Below are 24,008 nucleotides of genomic sequence, written 5' to 3'. Positions count from 1 at the left end.
TATTCCTTACACACATTTCAAATCTAAAGCATGCCGGAGTAAATTCCAAGATTTCAAATTTCATTTCTCTAAAACAAGGGTTGACGGTTTGATGATTTATTGATTTTCTTATTGTCTTCTTTATTAATTTTCCTCACCAATTTTACATTTAAATAAAGATTACTTACATGAGTGAAATTTGAAAACGAGAATATATCAATCTGCGTCCATTGTGTATGAACTCCAAGATCATTTCCTATTGCCCATTCATATTGATTAACCATACTCAAGGCTTCCTCCTTATCTTCCACGTCAGGATCATACATTCGCTCTACTGTTAATAAAACCTATAATAACATTATAACTCTTTTTATTACTTAAGTTTTGTTAACAAAAACCTATATATTTATACAAAACAATAAACTATAGAATGCATAAGACTAACATCAATCAACGGCACCCAACGAAATATATGCTCGATCTTGGGACAGAATGTTGAAGAGTTAGACACCCTGGACAGTAGTGTAAAAGGACAGCGAAGAACACACTGTAAAAATCAGTTGAAAATGGCTTGATTCATTAAATTGGCTCGAAACACAAAAAGTGACATGTAAAAAGACAAAAGACAAAAAGTACCAATTTAAGAGTGCTGAAAATACTAAAAGCTAGTTCGAAGCCAATTATAACTGATAAAAAATCATTTTCATGTTTCCTGACTAAATTATCTAGTACACATCCAATGGATTTAATGTAAAGACGTCATACGTGGAAAACATGAACATGCGCAATCTTATATATGCGAATCCACAGGATGTTGGACAAACTGTATAGCAATCCATATTTTAGTTATATTTTTAAATTACATGCATATGTTAGTACCGAAAAATGACAATATATAACATTTCTTGGTGTTCTCATGATAAAGCACAATAACACATACTTTTTATATATTTATTTTAAAATTCGCTCAAAGCCAACTAATGTGAATACAATTGCAACATGATAATACAAGAAATTATACAAATGCCCAAAAATATCAGGATATTGAACTTTTAGGAATGCAACATAAATTCAGTCAAAGTTTACTGCTTTCAAAAAGAGAGGCGAAAGATACCAGAGGGACATTCAAACTCATAAGTCGAAAATAAACAAACTGACAACGCCATGGATTAAAGAGAAAAAGACCAACAGACAAACAATAGTACACAAAACACAACATACAAAAACTAAAGACTGAGCAACACGAACCTCACAAAAAAAAACTAGGAATAATCTCAGGTGCTCCGAAAGGGAAAGCAGATCTTGCTCCACATGTGGCACCCGTCGTGTTGCTCATGTTAGTACAAACCCGGTAATAGGTCTAATTTGGTAGGTCACATTCCTGAAAAGGGGACGGGATTGTAGAACATATCCGCTATCATCGGTGAAACGGATATTTCAAGCAATTTTCATAACGAATTTTTACATTAACTCAATAGACTTTTTCATTGCAAAATTATCAGTTTTTGTAAATCTTTAGGTTGCCAGATAATTTCACCTAAAGTCCAAAACTTTCTAATTTTGTAATTATTTCCCTAAAAAACAAGCATTGTAACCTTTGTTCATTTTAATTTGCGAATGTCTTGCCTACGCTAGTAGAAAAAGAAATTATCTTTAAAGCAAATTATTTATACTGATTAATAATCAAATTCCATTGTATTACTTTAAACAATGATTCAATAAGTAAAAGTAATACAGAAGAAATTACCATACTTAGATCACCATAGGTTGATTCTAGGGTTTCTTAGTAGGTCCCTTTTGGAAATAAATTTCTTTTAGTATTTATACATCCTTGCTTTAAACGTTTGGGTAGAGCAATCCAGAAAATTGGTCAGGACAAGATTTATAACGTGACCTGCTTTCAAACAAATATTTAATTCTCTCGTGTTAAATTAAGAAATTATCAAGAAACTAAAGTTCTTACTCCCTCAGACAAAGCTGACCTTTGGTGAATGTCGCTATTCATTTTAGGTTCCAATAGGTCTTATACAATCGTTTGTTTCCAAAGTTTTGGGGTTATAAAGGTTAATAGAGAATCGTTGACCACGCACGAAATTTAAAAACTACTATTTTCATATTGTTACCTGATCAGACTCGCCCGATACGTTTCTATGGACGACCTCTATCGCACCAATTTTAGGATTGTTATGAAGCACTATAAAGCCATCACTTTTTACTGGTGGAAAACAGTAATTTTCTGCACAAAATCTTAGACTTGTGCGATAGAATCTTCCTGATTGTAGGTTAAGATTTCCAATGCTAGAGGAACCATGTTTTCCAACATACGTGTAGTTCCAAAATACCTTCCAAAATTCTGTAATAAAGAAATGGTAGCTGGAATGATTGATTGAACCTACTTGTTCCAACTTTTGGTTTATTTTGTGATTTACTTGTAGTTAACCCAATTAAAGGACAAATTCGCTGAATTAGATTGAAGATATACTTGCAGCAACCCAAACTTGTACAAAGATAAAAATTCAAAATATAGTAATTGTAACCTCGATGAAATGGTTTAAGCAATTGATGTTCTGCTTGACAGCATTGATGTACTTTTCTCCAATCAAGTTTTTCAGTACGTTTGATGCATTCCTATGGGGACAAATTGCGATATATCGTTGCTTAAAAACAATCTCAAATTCTCTGGCCATTCTGTACAACACTACCCTCGGAAACTGACTAAATAAATTTAACATCAATAGCAATGTCCTTTTCTTGATGTTGATATTTGCGTTTAAACAAAAACTACATGTTAGAATTAACAGCTAATGTGACGATTGTTCGTTCCTTTGTGTTCATGTTTTTACTTTGATGTTTTTGCCACTATTACGGTACCTATATTTTTAAGTTGTTTGCTATGCCCGTGTCTGTAGTGGTGACTTCGATCTAAATTATGTAATATGTGTAAAAATTGTAATGTAAATTATTAATTTTAAGATTTTGTTATCACAAATTACTTGAAACCTTTCCTAATTTCTTTTACATATCTCGATATTTAGTTTGGAAGTTTGGATGAATATGAAGAAAGCTAATTTCTAAAGGAAAATCATAAATAGTTTATCGGAGATGCAGTTTAAAGAGCCCATTACAGCCAAATGACTTGAGAATGTAGGTTCGAACAAAATCTTTGGTTAGCTTGCTTGCTAGCTGAACCGTGAAGTCATTTCTAGGTTAGGTATACTACCCTTCCTTTAAGAGTAGATTAGTCCGACAGATAACCAATATATCTGTCTGTAGGACTAGACTTTTGTTGATTGAACCTACACACTCAAATCAATTGGCTTTAATTAAAATTCCATCCACGTAAAAGTATAAGTCATTTGAGTTGAATTATTCTTAAATGATATTTATTCAACATTGTGGTTAGATCTTTGAATATCGCCTTCAACAGTACTTAGATTGAATTCATTTTCCATTCATAAATACATAACAAAATATATATTGTAATTGAAGTTTAAATATCATGGTACGCTTTACTGTTGATCCTTATATTTTGCGTTGCAGGAGGTCATGCCTTTTCCCAGACTGCGTCTTTACTCTGAATCTGTTGCAATGTGTTGTTTGCATGATATTTAGTCTTGATAAACATGGTCTAAAAAATTGTTTGAAGAATGTTTTGAGCAAGCTTAGGTTTCAGCAACTTTGAATGCTCTAAGGTCGATAATTTTTTTCCACTTCATTTCGCTAGATATGTTTGTACTGATTTAATGAGTCTTTTATCATTTCATCTGATAGTGTGTGTTTCTGATTAATGCTTAAGATATATATACACTTACCGCCAATATGAGCTCTTTCTTCCACTGCAATAAAACTCTCTCGTGTATAGTCAACATATTGATTAGGCACAGTCCAGTACGCAGTGACAGACGATGTTGAAGATTGACAGTCTATATCTACTGCACATGTTGGTCGCGTATCCTTAATGATATGTAAAAGCATTAAGTAATATGAATAATAAAATAAATTCGGACCAGTTATTAATTTACGAACTGAATTAGACATTTGAATAAATCAGGTTGTTGGTATTTTTTTTTTGCGTTTGAACATTTTTATATCTCGTCATGTCGATGCCTTATATAGCTTACTTTACGGTATAGGGTTTGCTCATTGTTGAAGGCGGTACGTTGACCTATAGTTGTTTACATTTACATTATTTGGTATCTGGTGAATATTTGTCTTATTGGCAATCATGAAATTGTAGTTCAAGGCTGTTGCGTCATTTTTTCTTATATTATATTTTCCAGTTCATAAAATCGAGGACACATGAGTAATATAATTTTTTTTAAACGGGTCAACACTTTCAGGTTTAAAAAAGAATACTAAAGACTTAAGTATAAGACTTACAATCACAGCAGGATAATTTGTGAAAATATGCACTGGGTATGTATACGTTTATATGCCACATGTATCTGTTGTATGATCCTAAAAACTTTTGAAGGACAAGTATTTAAGAGAATTGGAACAAAATAACAGTTCTAGATCACTAGACAATGCTAAATCTTAAAATATTAAACGACATGAAAAAAGTGTTGTGACTTCTGAAACGCCGTAACCGATTTTAGTCTGCAGTAAAAGTATGCCTGGAATACCCTTTTAAACGCTTCCTTGAATTTAAAATTTCTTGAATCGAAACACACAGAACAAATATTTCAAATAGCAATTACATTTTATAAAATTAAGTAAGTATTGGGAATAAACAACGCATGACATGAATTGTTTAAAGTTTGCCAAAATGTAGATTAAGGAAAAAAAATGTAATAAAAACTAAACGGCAATCAAGCTTATTTTCAATCTGCAGATGGTTATGAATTGACAATTTTTGTCATAATTATACAGATTAACCTTCATAACATTAAACCATTTGACTTCTATTCTAATAAGCAAAATTAGTGAATAAATTCTGTATTTGTAAATCAGTCTAAATAATAAGATTATAGAACACATTTTTTCTATTTAAATGAAAAGTCTTTAAAATGAATTGCATCCTTCATCAATTTAATAAAAGATGATTAGTTTGATTATTTAATGCGAAAATTTACGAAACTTACAAACTGATGATGATTTGTTAATAACTTCTGACCACCTGAAAAAAAAATAAAGTTTGCTCTTTCATTTTAAATAAAAAACGAAAACTTCTCTTGACATCAAACCATAGTTATACGAACATATTATTTATCTATATATCACTCCATTATATCTAAGTTATGAATACATATATCAATTTCAAGCTTTTACATTTTACCAGTTGAACATTACACTTCTTAACGTATAATGAGGATTATTAAGACATAAAAAAAGATATCATTACAAATTTGAACCATAATAAAACTAAATCATTATTGAAAAACTATTTCTACAGTCAATGTACAAAAATAAAGTGGGTGCCAAATTTACACACTATTAATAAGTTATCAAATTAAAGTTGGCGTGTACTCTTTTAATTGAAACATACCTGTACAGTTTGTACCATCGAAAACTGATATTCCAGACAGAAATTTTGTAATATCTAAAACAGTTACACCATTAGATGATACTGAAACTGTTCCAGTTGTTGCTTCTGCTTTAACTGTGATGAAATATTTCTACAAAATATATCTTTTTTTTACTTTTGCACGGAAACTTAGATAAAAATGTTTGAAATAGTATATATTTAGTCATAATTGAATTCTATTCTGAAATTTAAAATACTATCAAACATTACTATTCCAAATACTTGTTAAGTATGCTTTATCAACATAATTTTCCACAAAGAAAGTCTCGAATCACAGATAATTTCTCTCTATGGTGTTTTCACTTTTGTTTATGTCTTCTTTTTCTTGCTCAAATCAATGATCATATTAGTAATATAGATTCTTATAAAATCCAATTATGTTGCATTTTCACTTTACAAAATATATTGATAAATAGCATGGAAAGCAATTTTCTTATTGTTCTGTTGATTATTTCTAATCTTAAAAATGCAAAACAATTTGATAGTTAGGGAATTAAAGAAAAAACATGTACCTGAAAGGCTATTAAGTCCAAGCCTTTGAACACATAGTAGTTAAATGACGAGTTCCTTGTTACAACAGTGTTGTTATCACATTTCTCTTTTTCAGTTCCAATACATATGTGAAAAATGATATTTAAATGAGGATGTCTAAAACCCGACCATACGACACCGATGTCTCTTCTGTTAGAGGTAAAATCCACCTCTTTTATGTCCTGAAATAAAAACTATGCAATATCTTATATTTAGAAATTTAATTTTCGACTACAAGTAATCAGTTTTTGCGATGACAAAACAGTTATTTCAAACAATGAAACTGAAAAAGAAAAGAAAACCCTAAGAGGCTCATAGAAGCAGGTGTAGTTCACAAGTTACTTATGCAACATATATATATATTACATATAACTCGTCTAAAATTTAGCCCAACAATGTTAGATCTGTAAATTTGGGTTAGCAAAATTTAGTTCTTCCATCAGCGAGATTCTAACCCTTGCATCTGTGACATCGTTGCAACACCGCCTACAATGTGTCCAGCGCCCTAGACCACTCCACCAACTAGGCTATATCAGAAAACATAGCCTTCGTTAGTCGAGTAATGTCTTTCCTCGTCGGCTTTATCTAGGGTTGTAACACAGTACATGATGTATAGTGGCAAGTACATGGTGTACCTTTCAGATCAGCTATTTTGTCTGTGTCAACGATGATAATAAAACATAACCATGCCGCCACATCAAATCTTATACATTTATACACTTCTAAACATGTTACAACTGTATGACAGACATTCTCCATCGGATACAAGTGGTTATACAGGGCTAACACCATACTATACATTTATAATTCGTCTCAAATTTTACCATACATTGTTAGATCTGCATATTTGCGTCAGCGGGATTCGAACTCTTGCTTCTGTGACATCGCGGCAACACCGGCTGCGCTGTGTCCAGAGTATATGCCAAGTGTTGCTTATAACTATATACATGCCATATAAAAAGATAAATATGTAAACCCACAATAAAAGGCTAAATATCGGACATGTTAAATGGGATCCATAGGAGAATAACGCTTGCTTTTAAGCATCTTTAGTTAAACCACACTTAATATAAAAATAAGATTCTTGAATCTACAAGGGTTAAAAAATGTCCAACAAATAAAGATATTATGTAATTAACATGTCATTATCAGCACTATCCACTGTGTGGATTGTAACCTCCAAAGTTGGTGTTTTAACACAGCAATATGCAACAGTAGAAAAAGTATTCTCTTTAAGACATGGGTAATGTTTTTTATTTGTAAGTCTAGTAATACTTTCAAAGCAGTTATATCAATGTAGTGACTGATGTTGGCATACGAACCGTTTCATTTCCCTAAATTATTATAATCATTGATCGTAGTACACGATTTTGTTCTATATTTCACAAAAACTAAATTCTGATAAAGTCTATTCGATTTTTTAAAACAAACAACAAACAAAGTTGAATAATAAGGTCTTGAAAACCTGTATTTATATACAATTTTGTTTGTAATTTAGTAAGCACTAGAATACAACCGCAACATCGCGTGTCCGTGACAGAATTAAAGTACCTACGCCTCATTTAAGCCTAGAATTTTAGTATTCGTATTGTCATCTGATAATTTCATGCTGATTTTAATGTGCACAGTTTTCTCTGCCTTCAAAATCTTTCTTTTCGAACATGTCCTCGTTTTCATACTACCACCTTATCCCTAGGCTTATTTTGTATATAATAGTTTTTATATTTTGCATTTTTTATATTTTGAGGATGAGCGAATCATATTTTCGTATGTTTTATTGCATTGTACTTATTATTTTTGTGGAAGGTTAACTTTCTGGTAGTTAGACCCGTCATGGCCAGACTTGGAAAATGGTAAGACAAATGCTGACATTAAATCTGTACCGATACAGTGTATCCTCCTTTACACCATATCCCATGGTGGTGCTCCTATCAAAGAATGAAGATACAGAACATACATACAACCGGAAACTACATGTGATATATACTATTGGTATCGTTATCGGATTCGACCCGGATCTTGTTAATTATTGGTAGTATAAATTATGTGGAAAACAAAAGGGCCTGGAATGGTGTAATTTTTAATCAACACCATTGTCCTATATCATTTATATTTAAAGTTGAATTCTTTGATTCGTCGTTTTTTTCGTCATGTCGGCTAAAAATTGGACCTCGTTATTTTAGTAGTATAGATGTCGACTGATACCTTCATTCCATGGGCCTTTATGTCTTCAGGATGTACATCAAAAACAACTCCTTTAGATGGAAGTTGTACATTATATCTGAAAGGTGCTGATACCGCTGTTGATGATAAATCTGCAACATTGGTAACTCTTAATGTGATATAATAATCATGATTAGCATGTAAAGGCCACTGCAGGTCTGATATCAGAATAGCCGAGCACGTTGGAGGATAGGTAACAGAACATGGCCCAACACTGCTGATACTCGTAAAACTTTGAACATCTTGTTTGGAAGAAGTATGACCTGAAAAAGATTTTTTTTTGTAAAAGTTAAATTATATAGGGCTAACAAAAATGCAATTACCGCAAGTCCCCTAATTTTCCATTCTGCCACCATAAAGACTGATGTTATCCTAAACAAAGAGAAGCTGCTTAACTAAGATAAGAATATAAACTTTGACACCCATAAACGACAAAAACAATAACCAACAATTATTAATATACATCCATCGTATTGTCTACTGCGTCAAATCCAATGACGATTATAATTTACTTCTGGTAATTTTCATTTTTCACTAAAGGCAAATTTAAAAATGTGAAATCTTTTTTTAATATTTTGATAATTTTAATAATTCAATTTTTCAAATACATACAAAAAAATACCATGTTACCCGAAATGTCATTTTTTTCAGATGCACTTTATTTATTCTATTTTGTAGGACTTTATTTTTTACACTATAAACTTTGTACTTTTTTGGTACATATAAATAGGATTTTTTATTGAGATGTCAATGAGTTCGTCTTAATTAAAATATCTTAATTGGCAATTCTGTTCGTACTACATATATGTTTTATTTGTAGTATGGATATGCAGTTTCCAAAAGTGACCATCGCTTATTCAATTGTATTTGTATTTTTGGACGCCAAATAAAGCCTGTTACCATACCTGGTCTGTAGATTAAATTTAATTAGATGCATATATATAATGAAATGATAGTTACCAACTGCATACTCGTAGTACAACGGAAACGGATCTTCCTCATCAAATACAGTGTCATCTTGCCACGATAGAAGTAAATAATTATTTACATTGTAAACTTGTATCACATTATTTATAAACTTTGGCGGAGTTTTGTCAACAAGGAATGGTCCAATACTCTAAAAAAATAAAGAGCATAATAAATACAAAAACAAAATATAACAAATATCTTATTGTGGCACAATTTGCTTTAAGTAAAAAACCCATTCATAAATTCAATTTTCAAGGAAATGTATGTCAAAACAGTAAAAATATGTGGCAGACAGAGACATCCCAAATGTTGGATAGTTCATGCTTTCACCAGCTGATTTAATTTTAAAATGTCTGTCATGTGTTTATATAGAATATTAAAAAATTTAATCACTTAATAATTGACTTAGATCGATTGGAATAAAATGATCCACCTGATATCCATCAATGCCAGATCGACTTGTAGTTTTGACCATAATGTAAAACTCTTCACCCTCTGCAAGATAACTATGTCGAATTCTGAAATGGTTGTGATGTTTTGATGAACAGAAACTGTTAATATCAGGAGCCATACTACCTGGAGTTGAAGATATTCCAATGGCGTAATCATGTATTAGACTTTCTGGAACACCACTTTCCCATTTTATCTGAAACTAGTTAATACAGTAATAAAGAGTTCAATCACATTTCATTTCAAATTTTCACGTTCCGTAAAGTTTTAGGGTAAGAGAATTTACATGACCGATGGTTTATGAATTTACTATTATCGATAAGAGTCGTCTTCCAACTCGCTAGTGTGGGATGCTCAATTATTGGATATGACACATTGAAGAATTTGAACAGAAGTAACACTCCATACAAGTGGAGTATAAAATGCTGACCCTTCCAGAGCACATACATTCATCGCCGTTTTTTGTTTGGTTCGTGTTGTTGAATCCAGTTAACCTTGCCTAATGATTCATATGAAAATTATATTTGCCATTGTGTTAATGTCGGATTATCACCGATTTATACATTTTCATGATTCCTTGGGTATTTTCGCCTCTTTAACGTATGATTAGAAGTTGAATTTTGTGTCAGAGTTTCCCGCCAATCTTGAATGATTTACAATATTAATTCACAGCAGGCCTAAAATATTGCTTAAAGTTATATTCGAAGGTAGTATAAAGAACTTAAATTAAATTTCGTCAGTCCCAGTATGATATGAAAAACATGTAAATGATACTAACTGATTGATGTGTCGGTAAAACTCCTATGATTTCAATTTTTGATTTGGTATTTAGAAATTCGGATTCAATCTTATCAATTGGACGACCTTCGGGGAATGCTTTTAAATCACCACTGTTTTGAGACATCTCCGTTGCATTACTGTAAAATCTATATAAAATACAATGCAATAAATGTTTAATATTATTATACAAGAAGACACTCTTTTCATTAAGGGACGTTTTGTGACCTCTATTTGCTAATGCCTCAATGAATTAATCAGATATATATATATATTATGCTGCTAATATCCAGTTGGTACTTGCAATTTGTAATAGACATTGAGTTTTAATTCTAAAATCAATTTACAGAAAATATAAAAATGTATATTCTTAAAAGTACTCAAATACCTATAAACACACATATTTGTCAAGTTTTATACGCCCTAAAGTTAAACTAATAAAAAACTTTTAAAGATACCTATTTGATGACAAACTGGTTCAAAGTTACAATGCTTGGAAAAAATATTTTTCTCAAAATATTTCTGTTATCTTCAGTTTCAAAGTGGTGATTCGCAATGAGATGATCAAAAATAAATCGTTAGCGGACCGAGAAGCATAAAGGGTTGGCAATTATTTATCTGACCTTTAGCTTGTGGAGTTAAAAACCAATTTTCCTTACTTGGGTAATCCTGACAAATCTGTAATTCTATGTCGTATCAAATTACTATCTAGTAACCACCATGCGTCGTTGTGAATTTTGAAAACCTGATTCCTAGCCTTGATATCTTCGAATACAAAGTCTTTGATGAACGGAATAGTTGTAGTGACTGTAACTCCATCAGAGCATACCACCTTTGAACTTTCGCTTGCTCTATTAACAGCTGTCACTGAGACGAAGAAGATACCCTCTGAAGGTGCATTGAAGGTAGCATAAGTGTTGTAAGTAATCTGTTTCTAAAATAGTAGTCTGTCATTAAAATTCCAGAAAGTCATATATTATAAATGAAAAATTCTACAATTTTTACAAAATGCAAAATATGCTAATACGAAAACCCAAGGTATACCTCAAATTGATCTGGTGCAGATGGCATATATACACTAACATGTTATACATTTTGTACTCAAGAGAGATTAAATTCAATTAAAACCCTGTAACGAAACTACATCTTACAGCCAAGCGCTCAGGATCAAGTGCTTAGTACCACCAATACCATCGCGTTTGTAAGAATTTCGGGAAACCTAAAAACAAAGCTTTTGAAGAAAACACATGAATAGAGATTCATATAAGGTAATAGTATTAGCCGAATGAACTATTTGAAAGTTGATATGGACAGAAGAGAAAAGAGTTTTCACTTTGTTCTGACGCACTTTTGACAAATTTTTGAGAAAAATTTGAAATAAATTAAGGAATATTCTAAATTTGTAAACTATCCAAGATCTTTCCTATGACATTCGTATTTTTCTATCTATAGGCCCAAATGAAAGGAGAATTGCTCAGGAAATAGTACTTACGGTATGGATTTTATTCAATTTTGAAGGCCGAACGATGACCTATACTTGCTCAAATCAACTCACTTAGGACTCTGTTGAATAGTTGTCACAATGCAATCATACCACATCTTTTTATTTGATATTGACCTGGGAATAACGAAAATCAAACAGGTAGGAAGCATAAGGGTTTTTTTGGCAGAATTTTATAGATGTATGTTTGGGATCTGTAGATACACATCCATTAGAAAATGTTGTCGAAGAATCGGTAATGACGACGCAACGTTATATACAAACATTGGAACATTCATAAATTGTATAAAAAGCCAGTAAGACGACTACAAGCTTAAACAGTTAGTATTGTGTAACTGTTTTTGTTTCTTCTGTATTTTCTTTTTTCAATTATACATAAGTGTACAAAGGAACTTTCCTATCTAAAAAATGAACTGTGAATTCAAAAATTATCGCGAGGTTTTTATCAATGTGAATAATGCGACTGGGTGAGTATCGCAATAATAAGAAGTCGCATTTTTGTCCATTCTTGAAAAATCGCAATAATAAATGCACGCAATAATTTCTGAATTTACAGTATTTACTAAATTTAACAAGACCCCACCTTGTGTTGGGAGTTGTTGTCTATCTTTTATACTTTTCATGATGATAACCAGAGACCTGAAAATGGTTAAATTCTTCATATAAGGACAATATGTTCCTTTAGGTGTCGATTGAAAGTTCCATCATGTTTGCATTTTTGTAGTTCTCATATTGTTAATCATTTTGTGGTTTACAGTTTCTGTGTTTCTATAATAATTTTCGTGATAAAGACACAAAACATGAACATTGGTTAAAAATCGTCATTTAAGCGCAATATCTCCAATACATTATACGTATTCGATAGTTCTTTTCAATTTTATTAGCATAATTGAAGATCTGGTATTGGTGATCATATTTGCAGTTTACAGTTCCAAGTTATCTTTCATGATTATATTCAAAATGATGATGTAAATGAAAAATCATTATTTAAGGGTAATACTTAATTAGGGTGTAAGTTTTTGGTTTCAGTCATACTTGCAATTTTGTATATCTTGTATTGCTATTAGTGTTTTCTATTTACAGTTTTAAGAAGAGACAAAAGATCCAAAAGTGAGTTAACAAAATTCTTTCAAGGGCAATGGCTCCTACAAAACTCCATGAATGGTTTCACTCATGTTGACAGCTTTGGTGATTGTGGTTTGCAGATAATGTTTACTTACTACTATTTCTGTCGATTTACTATACTTTTAAACATAAAAGCCGGATATGCTGAAATTCATCAAAAACCTTCATACTACGTCCATGAGGGTCAATTTATATTTGTTTAAGTCATATTGGAGTTTTTGTAGATATTGTATTGCTGATAATTTTTACTGTTGACAGTTTCTGTTTATCTTTGATAGTTTTAAAGCTCATTGACTAAAATGCTAAAATAAGATTAAAAGCAATCGTCATTACTGGTAGCAGGAACTGTAAACAGCAAATATCTGTCAGATTTTCATGATATGATCAGATATTAGACAATAACTTCAAGTTATTTATTTTAGCCAGGGCTAGACGGGAATTAAAATAAGAAAATTTCATCTGAATGCCTTTAGAATCAATTATCTGAAGTTTTATTTACACATTATGAGGTCTAAATAAAATTTAGATTACTGTTAGGGAAAATAGATCCAACATATTAATGAAGCACAATAAGTTATTTAGATTTTATTTTGCGCTGTTTTCGGGGTTATACTATCCCTTTAATAATACCTGATTGTAATACGAAATACCTCTTTGCTTATTGTCATCTCATTTTTACTGAAACAATGGTCGCTGAAAATATACTGGTAAAAGTCGACTCCACTCTCTCTGTCAAAAAATCCTCCCCAATGAGCATCAAGATTCAAATCTTGCTGAAAGTCTACTTCAGGGTCTCCTATAAGACCATCATGAACGTAACCTTCATGAGGTGGTGACAAGTCAAGAGATATCTAGAATCAATAAATAACATGAAGAAGACATTCGAGTTAATATTTTAGTTTTAACTTAAATAGTTCATAAAATTATGGAAACTCAACAAAATGTATAAAATATTTGGTAAACATATTGTAAATGAAAGCTCCAATATTAACCCTTGCATACTTTATGTGTATGATTTGTTTTTATTACGATTCAATACTTTAATTTTCAAAATTTAATAGCTTGCATTGCAGTTTACGGAAAAACTGTATGACAAGTTGATGAGAAAATATAATAAACATAGGTCATAACCTATTACTTTTTCGGTTTCTCCCCAAATCGCCTTGAAAACCTTCATATAAAAATAAAAATAAAAACGTTGTCCAAGTTGAATTTAAATTCTGTGGAAAAGGATCAAATTATGACCTGAAATCACATCTTCGACGTAAAATTAATTGGCAGTCAATAAAGTGTAAAATATACCACACATGACATATATATATATTCTCTATAAACTATAAACATCTGAGGGGAGAAGAAAGCAAACATGCATATAATCTCCACTCATACTGAATAGTATTACTATATAACGAAACAATTGAAAGACATTAAGATAAATATTATTTAAAATGCTAAAAAGAATCTAAACATATAAATAGTAAAATAACAAAAATACCTCCAATAACTCTATGGAAATTCAAAAAGGAAAGTTTCTCATCAAATGACAAAATCAAAAGCTCAAAGACATCAAACAAATGAAAAACAACTTTATTATCCTGACTTGGTACATACAGACATTACCTTATGTAGAAAATGCCGGATTTAACTTGGTTTTATAGCTAGTTAAACTTCTCACTTGTATGACAGTCGCATAGAATTCCATTATGTTATTTTTGTTGAATAAGAATGATATCATTTTTTTATTTTAATGGAAATTATTGACCACCATTGGATTTTGTACTTTTTGTAGTTCAGGTTTGGTTGTTTTTCATAAAATTAAAAGAATATCAGAGAAAATATACTAAAATGTTGTTCGCATTGTTTAAAATTACCAATTTTTCTTTTTATGATAACAAAAAATGCAATGTCATTTGTAAATAGTTATTTCAAAGGCCTCGAGATAAGTTTTTTTATAAGAATTTTAATAGTGAAAGTAGATTAATACTTAAACTTTTGTTTTTGTTGAAAACATATACAATAATATTTTATTTTCATAGAGATTATGAACCGCCATTTGATTTCAGTACTTTTTGTACATCAGGATTGGTTGTTTTTCAAATATTATGCTGAATTTCAGGGAAAAGATACTAATTTTTTGTTTGTGTTGCTTAAAAATGCTAATAATTCTTCTTTTTTATCAGAAATAATGGAACGTCAATTGCAATCAGTCATTATAAATGCCTTTAGATAAGTAATTTTGTATAAAATGTGAATAATTGAAGGATAAATATGAATAAACTTTTGTTTTTGTTGAATTAGAATGCTATCATTTCTTTATTTTAATGGAAATTATTGACCGCCATTGGATTTTGTACTTTTTGTTGTTCATGATTGGTTGTTTTTCATAAAATTAAAAGAATATCAGAGAAAATATACTAAAATGTTGTTCGCATTGTTTAATATTATCAATTTTTCTTTTTATGATAACAAAAAATGCAATGTTATTTGTAACTAGTTAATTCAAAGGCCTCGAGATAAGTTTTTTTATAAGAATTTTAATAATGAAAGTAGAATAATACATATACTTTTGTTTTTGTTGAAAACATATACAATAATATTTTTATTTTGATAGAGATTATGAACCGCCATTTGATTTCAGTACTTTTTGTACATCAGGATTGGTTGTTTTTCAAAAAATATGCTGAATTTCAGGGAAAAGATACTAAATTTTTGTTCGCATTGCTTAAAAATGCAAATATTTCTTCCTTTATATCAGAAATAATGCAACGTCAGTTGCAATCAGTCATTATAAATGCCTTTAGATAGGTAATTTTGTATAAAATGTGAATAATTGAAGGATAAATATGCATAAACTTTTGTTTTTGTTGAATAAGAATGCTATCATTTCTTTATTTTAATGGAAATTATTGACTGTTATTGGATTTTGTACTTTTTGTAGTTCAGGATTGGTTGTTTTTCATAAAATTAAAAGAATATCAGAGAAAATATACTAAAATGTTGTTCGCATTGTTTAAAATTACCAATTTGTCTTTTTATGGTAACAAAACATGCAATGTTATTTGTAACTAGTTATTTCAAAGGCCTCGAGATAAGTTTTTTTATAAGAATTTCAATAATGTAAGAAGAATAAAACTTAAATTTCTGTTTGTGTTGAATACATATACAATAGTTTCTTTATTTTGATAGAGATTATGATTTCAGTACTTTTTGTACATCAGGATTGGTTTGTTTTTCATAAATTATGCTGAATTTCAGGGAAAAAGATACTAAATTTTTGTTCGCCTTGCTTAAAAATGCAAATATTTCTTCCTTTATATCAGAAATAATGCAACGTCAGTTGCAATCAGTCATTATAAATGCCTTTAGATAGGTAATTTTGTATAAAATGTGAATAATTGAAGGATAAATATGCATAAACTTTTGTTTTTGTTGAATAAGAATGCTATCATTTCTTTATTTGAATGGAAATTATTGACCGCCATTGGATTTTGTACTTTTTGTAGTTCAGGTTTGGTTGTTTTTCATAAAATTAAAAGAATATCAGAGAAAATATACTAAAATGTTGTTCACATTGTTTAATATTATCAATTTTTCTTTTTATGTTAACAAAAAATGCAATGTTATTTGTAACTAGTTAATTCAAAGGCCTCGAGATAAGTTTTTTTATAAGAATTTTAATAGTGAAAGTAGATTAATACTTAAATTTTTGTTTTTGTTGAAAACATATACAATAATATTTTATTTTCATAGAGATTATGAACCGCCATTTGATTTCAGTACTTTTTATATATCAGGATTGGTTGTTTTTCAAATATTATGCTGAATTTCAGGGAAAAGATACTAAATTTTTGTTTGTGTTGCTTAAAAATGCTAATAATTCTTCTTTTTTATCAGAAATAATGGAACGTCAATTGCAATCAGTCATTATAAATGCCTTTAGATAAGTAATTTTGTATAAAATGTGAATAATTGAAGGATAAATATGAATAAACTTTTGTTTTTGTTGAATTAGAATGCTATCATTTCTTTATTTGAATGGAAATTATTGACTGCCATTGGATTTTGTACTTTTTGTTGTTCATGATTGGTTGTTTTTCATAAAATTAAAAGAATATCAGAGAAAATATACTAAAATGTTGTTCGCATTGTTTAATATTATCAATTTTTCTTTTTATGATAACAAAAAATGCAATGTTATTTGTAACTAGTTAATTCAAAGGCCTCGAGATAAGTTTTTTTATAAGAATTTTAATAATGAAAGTAGAATAATACTTATACTTTTGTTTTTGTTGAAAACATATACAATAATATTTTTATTTTGATAGAGATTATGAACCGCAATTTGATTTCAGTCTTTTTTGTACATCAGGATTGGTTGTTTTTCAAAAAATATGCTGAATTTCAGGGAAAAGATACTAAATATTTGTTCGCATTGCTTACATATGCAAATATTTCTTTCTTTATATCAGAAATAATGCAACGTCAGTTGCAATCAGTCATTATAAATGCCTTTAGATAGGTAATTTTGTATAAAATGTGAATAATTGAAGGATAAATATGCATAAACTTTTGTTTTTGTTGAATAAGAATGCTATCATTTCTTTATTTTAATGGAAATTATTGACCACCATTGGATTTTGTACTTTTTGTAGTTCAGGTTTGGTTGTTTTTCATAAAATTAAAAGAATATCAGAGAAAATATACTAAAATGTTGTTCGCATTGTTTAAAATTACCAATTTTTCTTTTTATGATAACAAAAAATGCAATGTTATTTGTAAATAGTTATTTCAAAGGCCTCGAGATAAGTTTTTTTATAAGAATTTTAATAGTGAAAGTAGATTAATACTTAAACTTTTGTTTTTGTTGAAAACATATACAATAATATTTTATTTTGATAGAGATTATGAACCGCCATTTGATTTCAGTACTTTTTGTACATCAGGATTGGTTGTTTTTCAAATATTATGCTGAATTTCAGGGAAAAGATACTAATTTTTTGTTTGTGTTGCTTAAAAATGCTAATAATTCTTCTTTTTTATCAGAAATAATGGAACGTCAATTGCAATCAGTCATTATAAATGCCTTTAGATAAGTAATTTTGTATAAAATGTGAATAATTGAAGGATAAATATGCATAAAGTTTTGTTTTGTTGAATTAGAATGCTATCATTTCTTTATTTTAATGGAGCATTTTCGGGGAAAAAATCCCCATCGCGATAAAAATCGTTTTTAGCAGTCTTCGGGTATGAAAATATATAACCTAAATAAAAACGAAAATCACCATTCTTTTATAATAATATTTAAAATCAGTTTTATTTGCATATTTCTTTTCTTTGTAAATTCTTAAAACTTTGCTGAATAATAACTAAAAAAAGTTGATCTTTTGTACTTGAACGTTTCGTATTTTCGGGGCCGCCATTTTAATTAAATGAAACGAAACTAAGATTCCGTAATTTTTATTAGTTCATCATGTGACGTAGTAGAGTTCAATCCGTCAGAAAGGTCTATCGGTCCGATCCGTCAGATCCGTCCGATCAGTCAAATATTTTTACTATAAGTCTGACGGATTGGTGACGTGAGTTTGACGCGAACTTGACTGATCGGTGACTGATCGATGACCGCTGACTGATCGCTAAAACAGTAACGCCTAAGGTTGCAAGTACTGTATGAGCAAAACAAACAGACATGATAGGTAAAAATGTCAAAAATTGGGGCACAGCAGTCAACAATGTGTTATGATCTTAATCATTTTATAAACAAAAAGTATGTCAACAAAGAAAAACAAAATATTATGACTATTCCTACATTTTGTATTTTACTATTCTGGCTATTTCTACAATGGAGATTATGGGAAGAACTATAGATGTTGTTATTGGCAAAATATGATGTTTTAGTCATTAGTGTCTATTAAGTCTCAGGGAAATTTATCTGTGGAAATTTAAAAAAAAATGATTTATAAGAAATTCATGCAAAAAACGTTTTTTTTTGTTGTTGAAAACATGTATCAAGTATCAAGTGTTTTAATTAAGTGTTTCGAATATTAAATTTCTTGAAAATAAAATTATTTAAAAGAAAAGGTAGTTAAAGCATTTAGTAACCAACACTTTCAACTTAAGCTTCAAAGAATACATCAATTTCATTTTATGAATAAATTATGATTTTTTAAAATGAATATAATATCAAAAGTACTGTCAAAAGTAATTAATTATTATAGATAAGTGCATTAATTGGCCTAATAGATTAAGCAAGCTATCCCAAACAAGTAAGCATTTTTATAAAGATTTTTCCTGTGGTGTTCATTCTAAGTTCATCATGGCTAATGCACAGTTATATATCAGGTTTATTACAAATAGATTAGGCATTCAGAACTTAGTACACAATTCCTATAAGTTCCATATAAAATCGTGGAGATGTCATTGAAATTGCACTACCAGTAACTGCCCTGCCACTTTCAACACACACACAACAAACCAACCAAAGTGGATGCTAACAACAATGAACACTCAGACAGAATGAAACTCAGTGTAAACGATGTACTAGAACGTATGATATCCCATAATAAAGATGAAACCACTGCAATTCCAACTATCTATGAAGAATAATTAGTAAAACTCCGTGACCGGGAATAGAATGATGACACACACCAACTAGTTGAACACATACCAACCTTATCCTCATGCAAAGACCAGCTTTACAACGAGAGACACAAGACATTACCTGCACTACCAACATTGGAAGCAGACATCACAGTAGATGGTGAATGGACTGAAACTACTACTGGACAACATTTCCGACTTGCAGATTATAACACCAATGGTCGAATGCTTGTATTCAGTATCCAAGGGAAACATCAAGCAGCAGCAGACACCATCTACTGTGATGAAACTTTCTATGTATGTTCTACCAGCTATACACTATCCATGCTAAAGTTGATGTTACCATGTTTCCACTGGTTTCCAGTCTCCTACCCGGTAAGATCAGCAAATATACACAAGGCTACCCACTATTCTTTAAGATCTATGTAACCAATTCAACAAACTACTACAACCAGCCACAATTTTCCTCGACTTCGAAATAGCCATCAGAAACGCAGCCACGTCAATCTTCCCAGGAACCTTCATTAAAGGGTGATTTTTTTCACTACACTTAGTGTATCTAGAGAAATGCACAGAATCATGGTTTGCAGACTGCACACAGTGAAAAAGGCGACATTCACCATCTTTTAGCTGCAGTTCTGCCACTTTCACCACCCAACACAGTCGAAGATGTTTGGTTTAACGCACCAGAGGACATTGATGCTGCAGATACTGATACACCACTCTCAACTTCACAGACTATGTAACAGGCTAATGGGTAGAAACAATCAAAGTCTATGGAATAACTATGCAAAGGTCCTAGAACAACACATAATTTAGAAGGTTGGCACTACATATTCATTGAAACAAAGCACCGAAGCAGCATCTCCATACGGGACTGGCGTAAGTCAGTCAAGGCACCTCACCCTAACATCTTCAGCATGATCAAGCTGTTGAGACAAGTCTTCCATACTCTCACACTTATCCATTACAGATCCGGTGCGAAACGTGTTCCAAGAAAGAGAAAATACAGAGAAATAGATGACAGACTTCAAACACTGAAAAACAAGGTCAGAGAATGATGAACTTACGCCAGTCCCGTATGGAGATGCTGCTTCACATCTCCTGCACATTGATTAAGACTTTGTATTCTCTTGTGTATTCAATTTAGTGCAATGTATAACTTTGTTAGTCCATGTTTTAATGTCAATTTAGTGTACTTTTCGGTGCTTTGTTTCAATGAATATGTAGTGTAACTCAAAATTTAGTGCTTTGTTTCAAAGAATAATTAGAATAATTTTAATATATTTATATCAATTGATATTATTTACTTGTATATATTTTAACTTTTCACCTAAATAATTTCAGTTTCTTGTGAATAACATTGTGCCTATAAATTCATATTGTGCTTTTTAATATTATTTACACAAAATGCGCTAAGAATTTATTAAATAAAATATTGTAATATGAACTATTCTTTTTCTTTTTTTTCCCACAAGATTTACCTGGATTTACCTTGGTTCATTAGTTTAGTGTTGTTACAACATAATCCTACATAATCCCATTGTTAGCATAAAAATTCTGGGATCTCCAACATAAAATTTTACTATGTAGCCAATAAAAATTTAAAATGTAGGAATAGCCAGAATAAACCAATGTTATATTGACACTCTATAGACAAGGCAAATAAGCAAAAATTACAAACACAATGGCGGGATGTATAAAAACCAAAGGTATTTGAATACAGGCATTTTGCTACTAGTAATATAAATATAAGGAGATGTGGTATGATTGTCAATGAGACAATTATCCGCCAAAGTTCAAATAAAGTGGTTTCAAGCAATTATAGTCAACCGTGTGACCTTTAAAAATGAGAAAATCCCATACCGTATGGTCGGTCATAAAAGGCACCGACATGAAATATAATGTCTGTTTTTGTTGTTTTAATCCCAAATCCGAGAGAAAAATACTTAAACAAGGCCGTCTGTCTTTTAAATTAGGATTTTTGTATATACAATGGCATTGATTATTTCCGAATTAAAACAAATTTATATATTTTTTTGAAATCATAGTCCATTTGAAGTCTGCAAATCTTCTCCAATATATTTTAACATCAACATTTCATACGTGGTAGGTATTTTTATATCACATTTATTCCTTACTCTAATACGAACAATGATATTTTCAGGACTTCTGGAGCAAAACATGTGTCAATCATAAAAAAATGTACATTGGATATTTATAGCAAGTAATGCTTCATAATCCATTTACTACAGAGTGAGGTAAATATTATGAGCACATAGACAATTTAATTATACTAACACTAGATTGCCACAAATAACAAAATTCTCTAAAAAACAAGCGATAACATTTGACTTAGTTGAACTCATTTGATATTCAAATTATATTACAGAATTGTAGTTCCAATCGGTAATGTCTACAACACCTCACTATAGAAATGAAAATATTAGAACCAACCTGTATTGATTACCTGATAAAACCAGAATGAATTAAGTTTTAGAATTGATCTGTTTTGTCCATTAAAGTCGACATGTAAAGACTTACTTGAATTGTCTTCTTCGTCTTTAATAAGGCTTTGTTTGTAACAGTCACTTCAATGAAGTAATCAGAATCATGCAACCCAATCTCCTTCCCAGGAGTGATTCCTGAATCCTTAATAATATTTGGTCTTATTTGAAAATGTTTGTGATAGCAACCATGAAACATTGTACAGTAACAGGATGGGCCTCTTGGTGCTGAACCATACTTTTTGATGCAGTCCTCCAATGTCTGTTACATACAATCGAATAAAATATACATAAACACACATACAGTTTTGTTACATAATTTTAGAATGTCAGAATATACTTTTTCTATCGTACGTTAATGCATTTTAATTGGTTCTTAAATTGTATTCAAATTAACAAGTTAAATCATTTCACATCTAAATTTAGAAAGGCGATAGCTGGAAGCGATGTTTCATTAAAAAAAAATCTAAAATGTCAGCTAATTCGTAAGAGTGCATTCAGTAATATGATATGGAATTCAACTTTTTGTTTCATGCCTACCTTGGCCTCACCCTGCGCCGTAGGTGTTGCTTTACCATGTTCTTCTATCCCAGTATAATTATTATAAAGTCTCCATTCCACTTGGTCCAAACCACTGGCATAATCAAATGCTTCCCATTCTATGCTATTGACCGGGAAAGATAAATTAAGGCAACAGTAGCTTACCGATATTCTAATCTCATCAAACGATAAAGCAGACTAAGATTACGATTTAAATACAGTATATATATTTTTTAACAATGAACACAGTAAATGTTATGTAGAAGGGTAAATATAACGTTTAAAATTCTAATTGCAGCAACATTAGTCTTGGTAACCAAAAAATACTCAAATCAAAGAATTCAAAAACGACTGCATCACCAACCTGCATTTATTCTCACTGTCAATAGATGCCACTCTCCTACTCTTTTAAATGTATACAATTTCCTACTGTTCAGAATCAAAGATCAAAACTCTGTTTTTGTTTTATTGCAATTCAAAATTGACCATTTTACAAATTTTGATTAAGCAAGGCAGTTCATAATTTATCGCAAGATAAAACCAATACTTGTGATTTTAAAAGAATAAAAACAACAACGAAGCTTTGAATCCTTACACATTTCCTTATAGTTTCGTCTTTTTAAACAGATGAATTATGATCTAATTGTACACTTTTCGTAGTAATAATGTTTTAAAACGTAATAAATGTGACAATACTCACGTCATTTTAGAGAAATCTTCCATACTATGTACTGATATATTCACTCGGTCTCCCTTAGTTAACCATAAGTTTTGTATTAATGGCGAACTAACATCTTTATAAACTGATATTATATCATCCTTGTAAATATCTAAAATGTCAAGGGCTTTAACGGTGATATCAAGTCTATATCCATCTTCCCAAGTTATATTCAAATATTCAGCTTGATTTAATACATTTGCTGTTTGTGTGAAACTTTGGTTTTCTTTTAGATATGGTCCATATACTTCATACTTAATTTCAAATTTTACAATTCCTGTAAGAAAAAAAAAGAAAATTGAATTGTTATATCATCATTGGATGCAAAGTTAAGACATTATCTTACAAAATCATAAATGTTGACTGATCTTCCAAATTACCGAATATGTCATATGCCCTATCGTGACATTTTTCGTCATTCTCTCTTTGACTGAGTGTGGACTAGGGTGATGCATACATAACGGGAGATGCTTGCCCTGTCGACACACTGAGTCTTGTTTCATTTGGAGTTCATCCGATTGCCTTGGATTTTTCTCCTTAAAGTTTTATTTTCAAAATATGAAA

General features: G+C 30.5%; 1 protein-coding gene across 1 annotated transcript in view; it reads right to left on the bottom strand.

Moving 5' to 3' along the window:
* The window catches only part of LOC127706327 (uncharacterized), a 207,329-nt gene that overhangs the window by 45,376 nt on the left and 137,945 nt on the right, over positions 1–24,008 (bottom strand). The window contains exons 15-29 of the mRNA XM_052210860.1: positions 23,427–23,721; positions 22,727–22,850; positions 22,224–22,448; positions 13,733–13,933; positions 11,116–11,390; positions 10,458–10,605; positions 9,663–9,881; positions 9,221–9,377; positions 8,243–8,523; positions 6,019–6,219; positions 5,468–5,597; positions 5,064–5,098; positions 3,792–3,933; positions 2,103–2,332; positions 168–326 (exon numbers count right to left, since the gene is read on the bottom strand). Of these exons, the coding sequence (XP_052066820.1) occupies positions 168–326; positions 2,103–2,332; positions 3,792–3,933; positions 5,064–5,098; positions 5,468–5,597; positions 6,019–6,219; positions 8,243–8,523; positions 9,221–9,377; positions 9,663–9,881; positions 10,458–10,605; positions 11,116–11,390; positions 13,733–13,933; positions 22,224–22,448; positions 22,727–22,850; positions 23,427–23,721 (2,822 nt within the window). The remainder of the gene's footprint in view (positions 1–167; positions 327–2,102; positions 2,333–3,791; positions 3,934–5,063; positions 5,099–5,467; positions 5,598–6,018; positions 6,220–8,242; positions 8,524–9,220; positions 9,378–9,662; positions 9,882–10,457; positions 10,606–11,115; positions 11,391–13,732; positions 13,934–22,223; positions 22,449–22,726; positions 22,851–23,426; positions 23,722–24,008) is intronic.

The sequence above is a fragment of the Mytilus californianus genome, unplaced genomic scaffold (assembly GCF_021869535.1).
Source record: "Mytilus californianus isolate M0D057914Y unplaced genomic scaffold, xbMytCali1.0.p SCAF_6, whole genome shotgun sequence".
Classification (NCBI taxonomy): domain Eukaryota; kingdom Metazoa; phylum Mollusca; class Bivalvia; order Mytilida; family Mytilidae; genus Mytilus; species Mytilus californianus.
The sequence above is the reverse complement of the archived record's forward strand: the minus strand, read 5'-3'. Positions and strand labels throughout refer to the sequence as shown.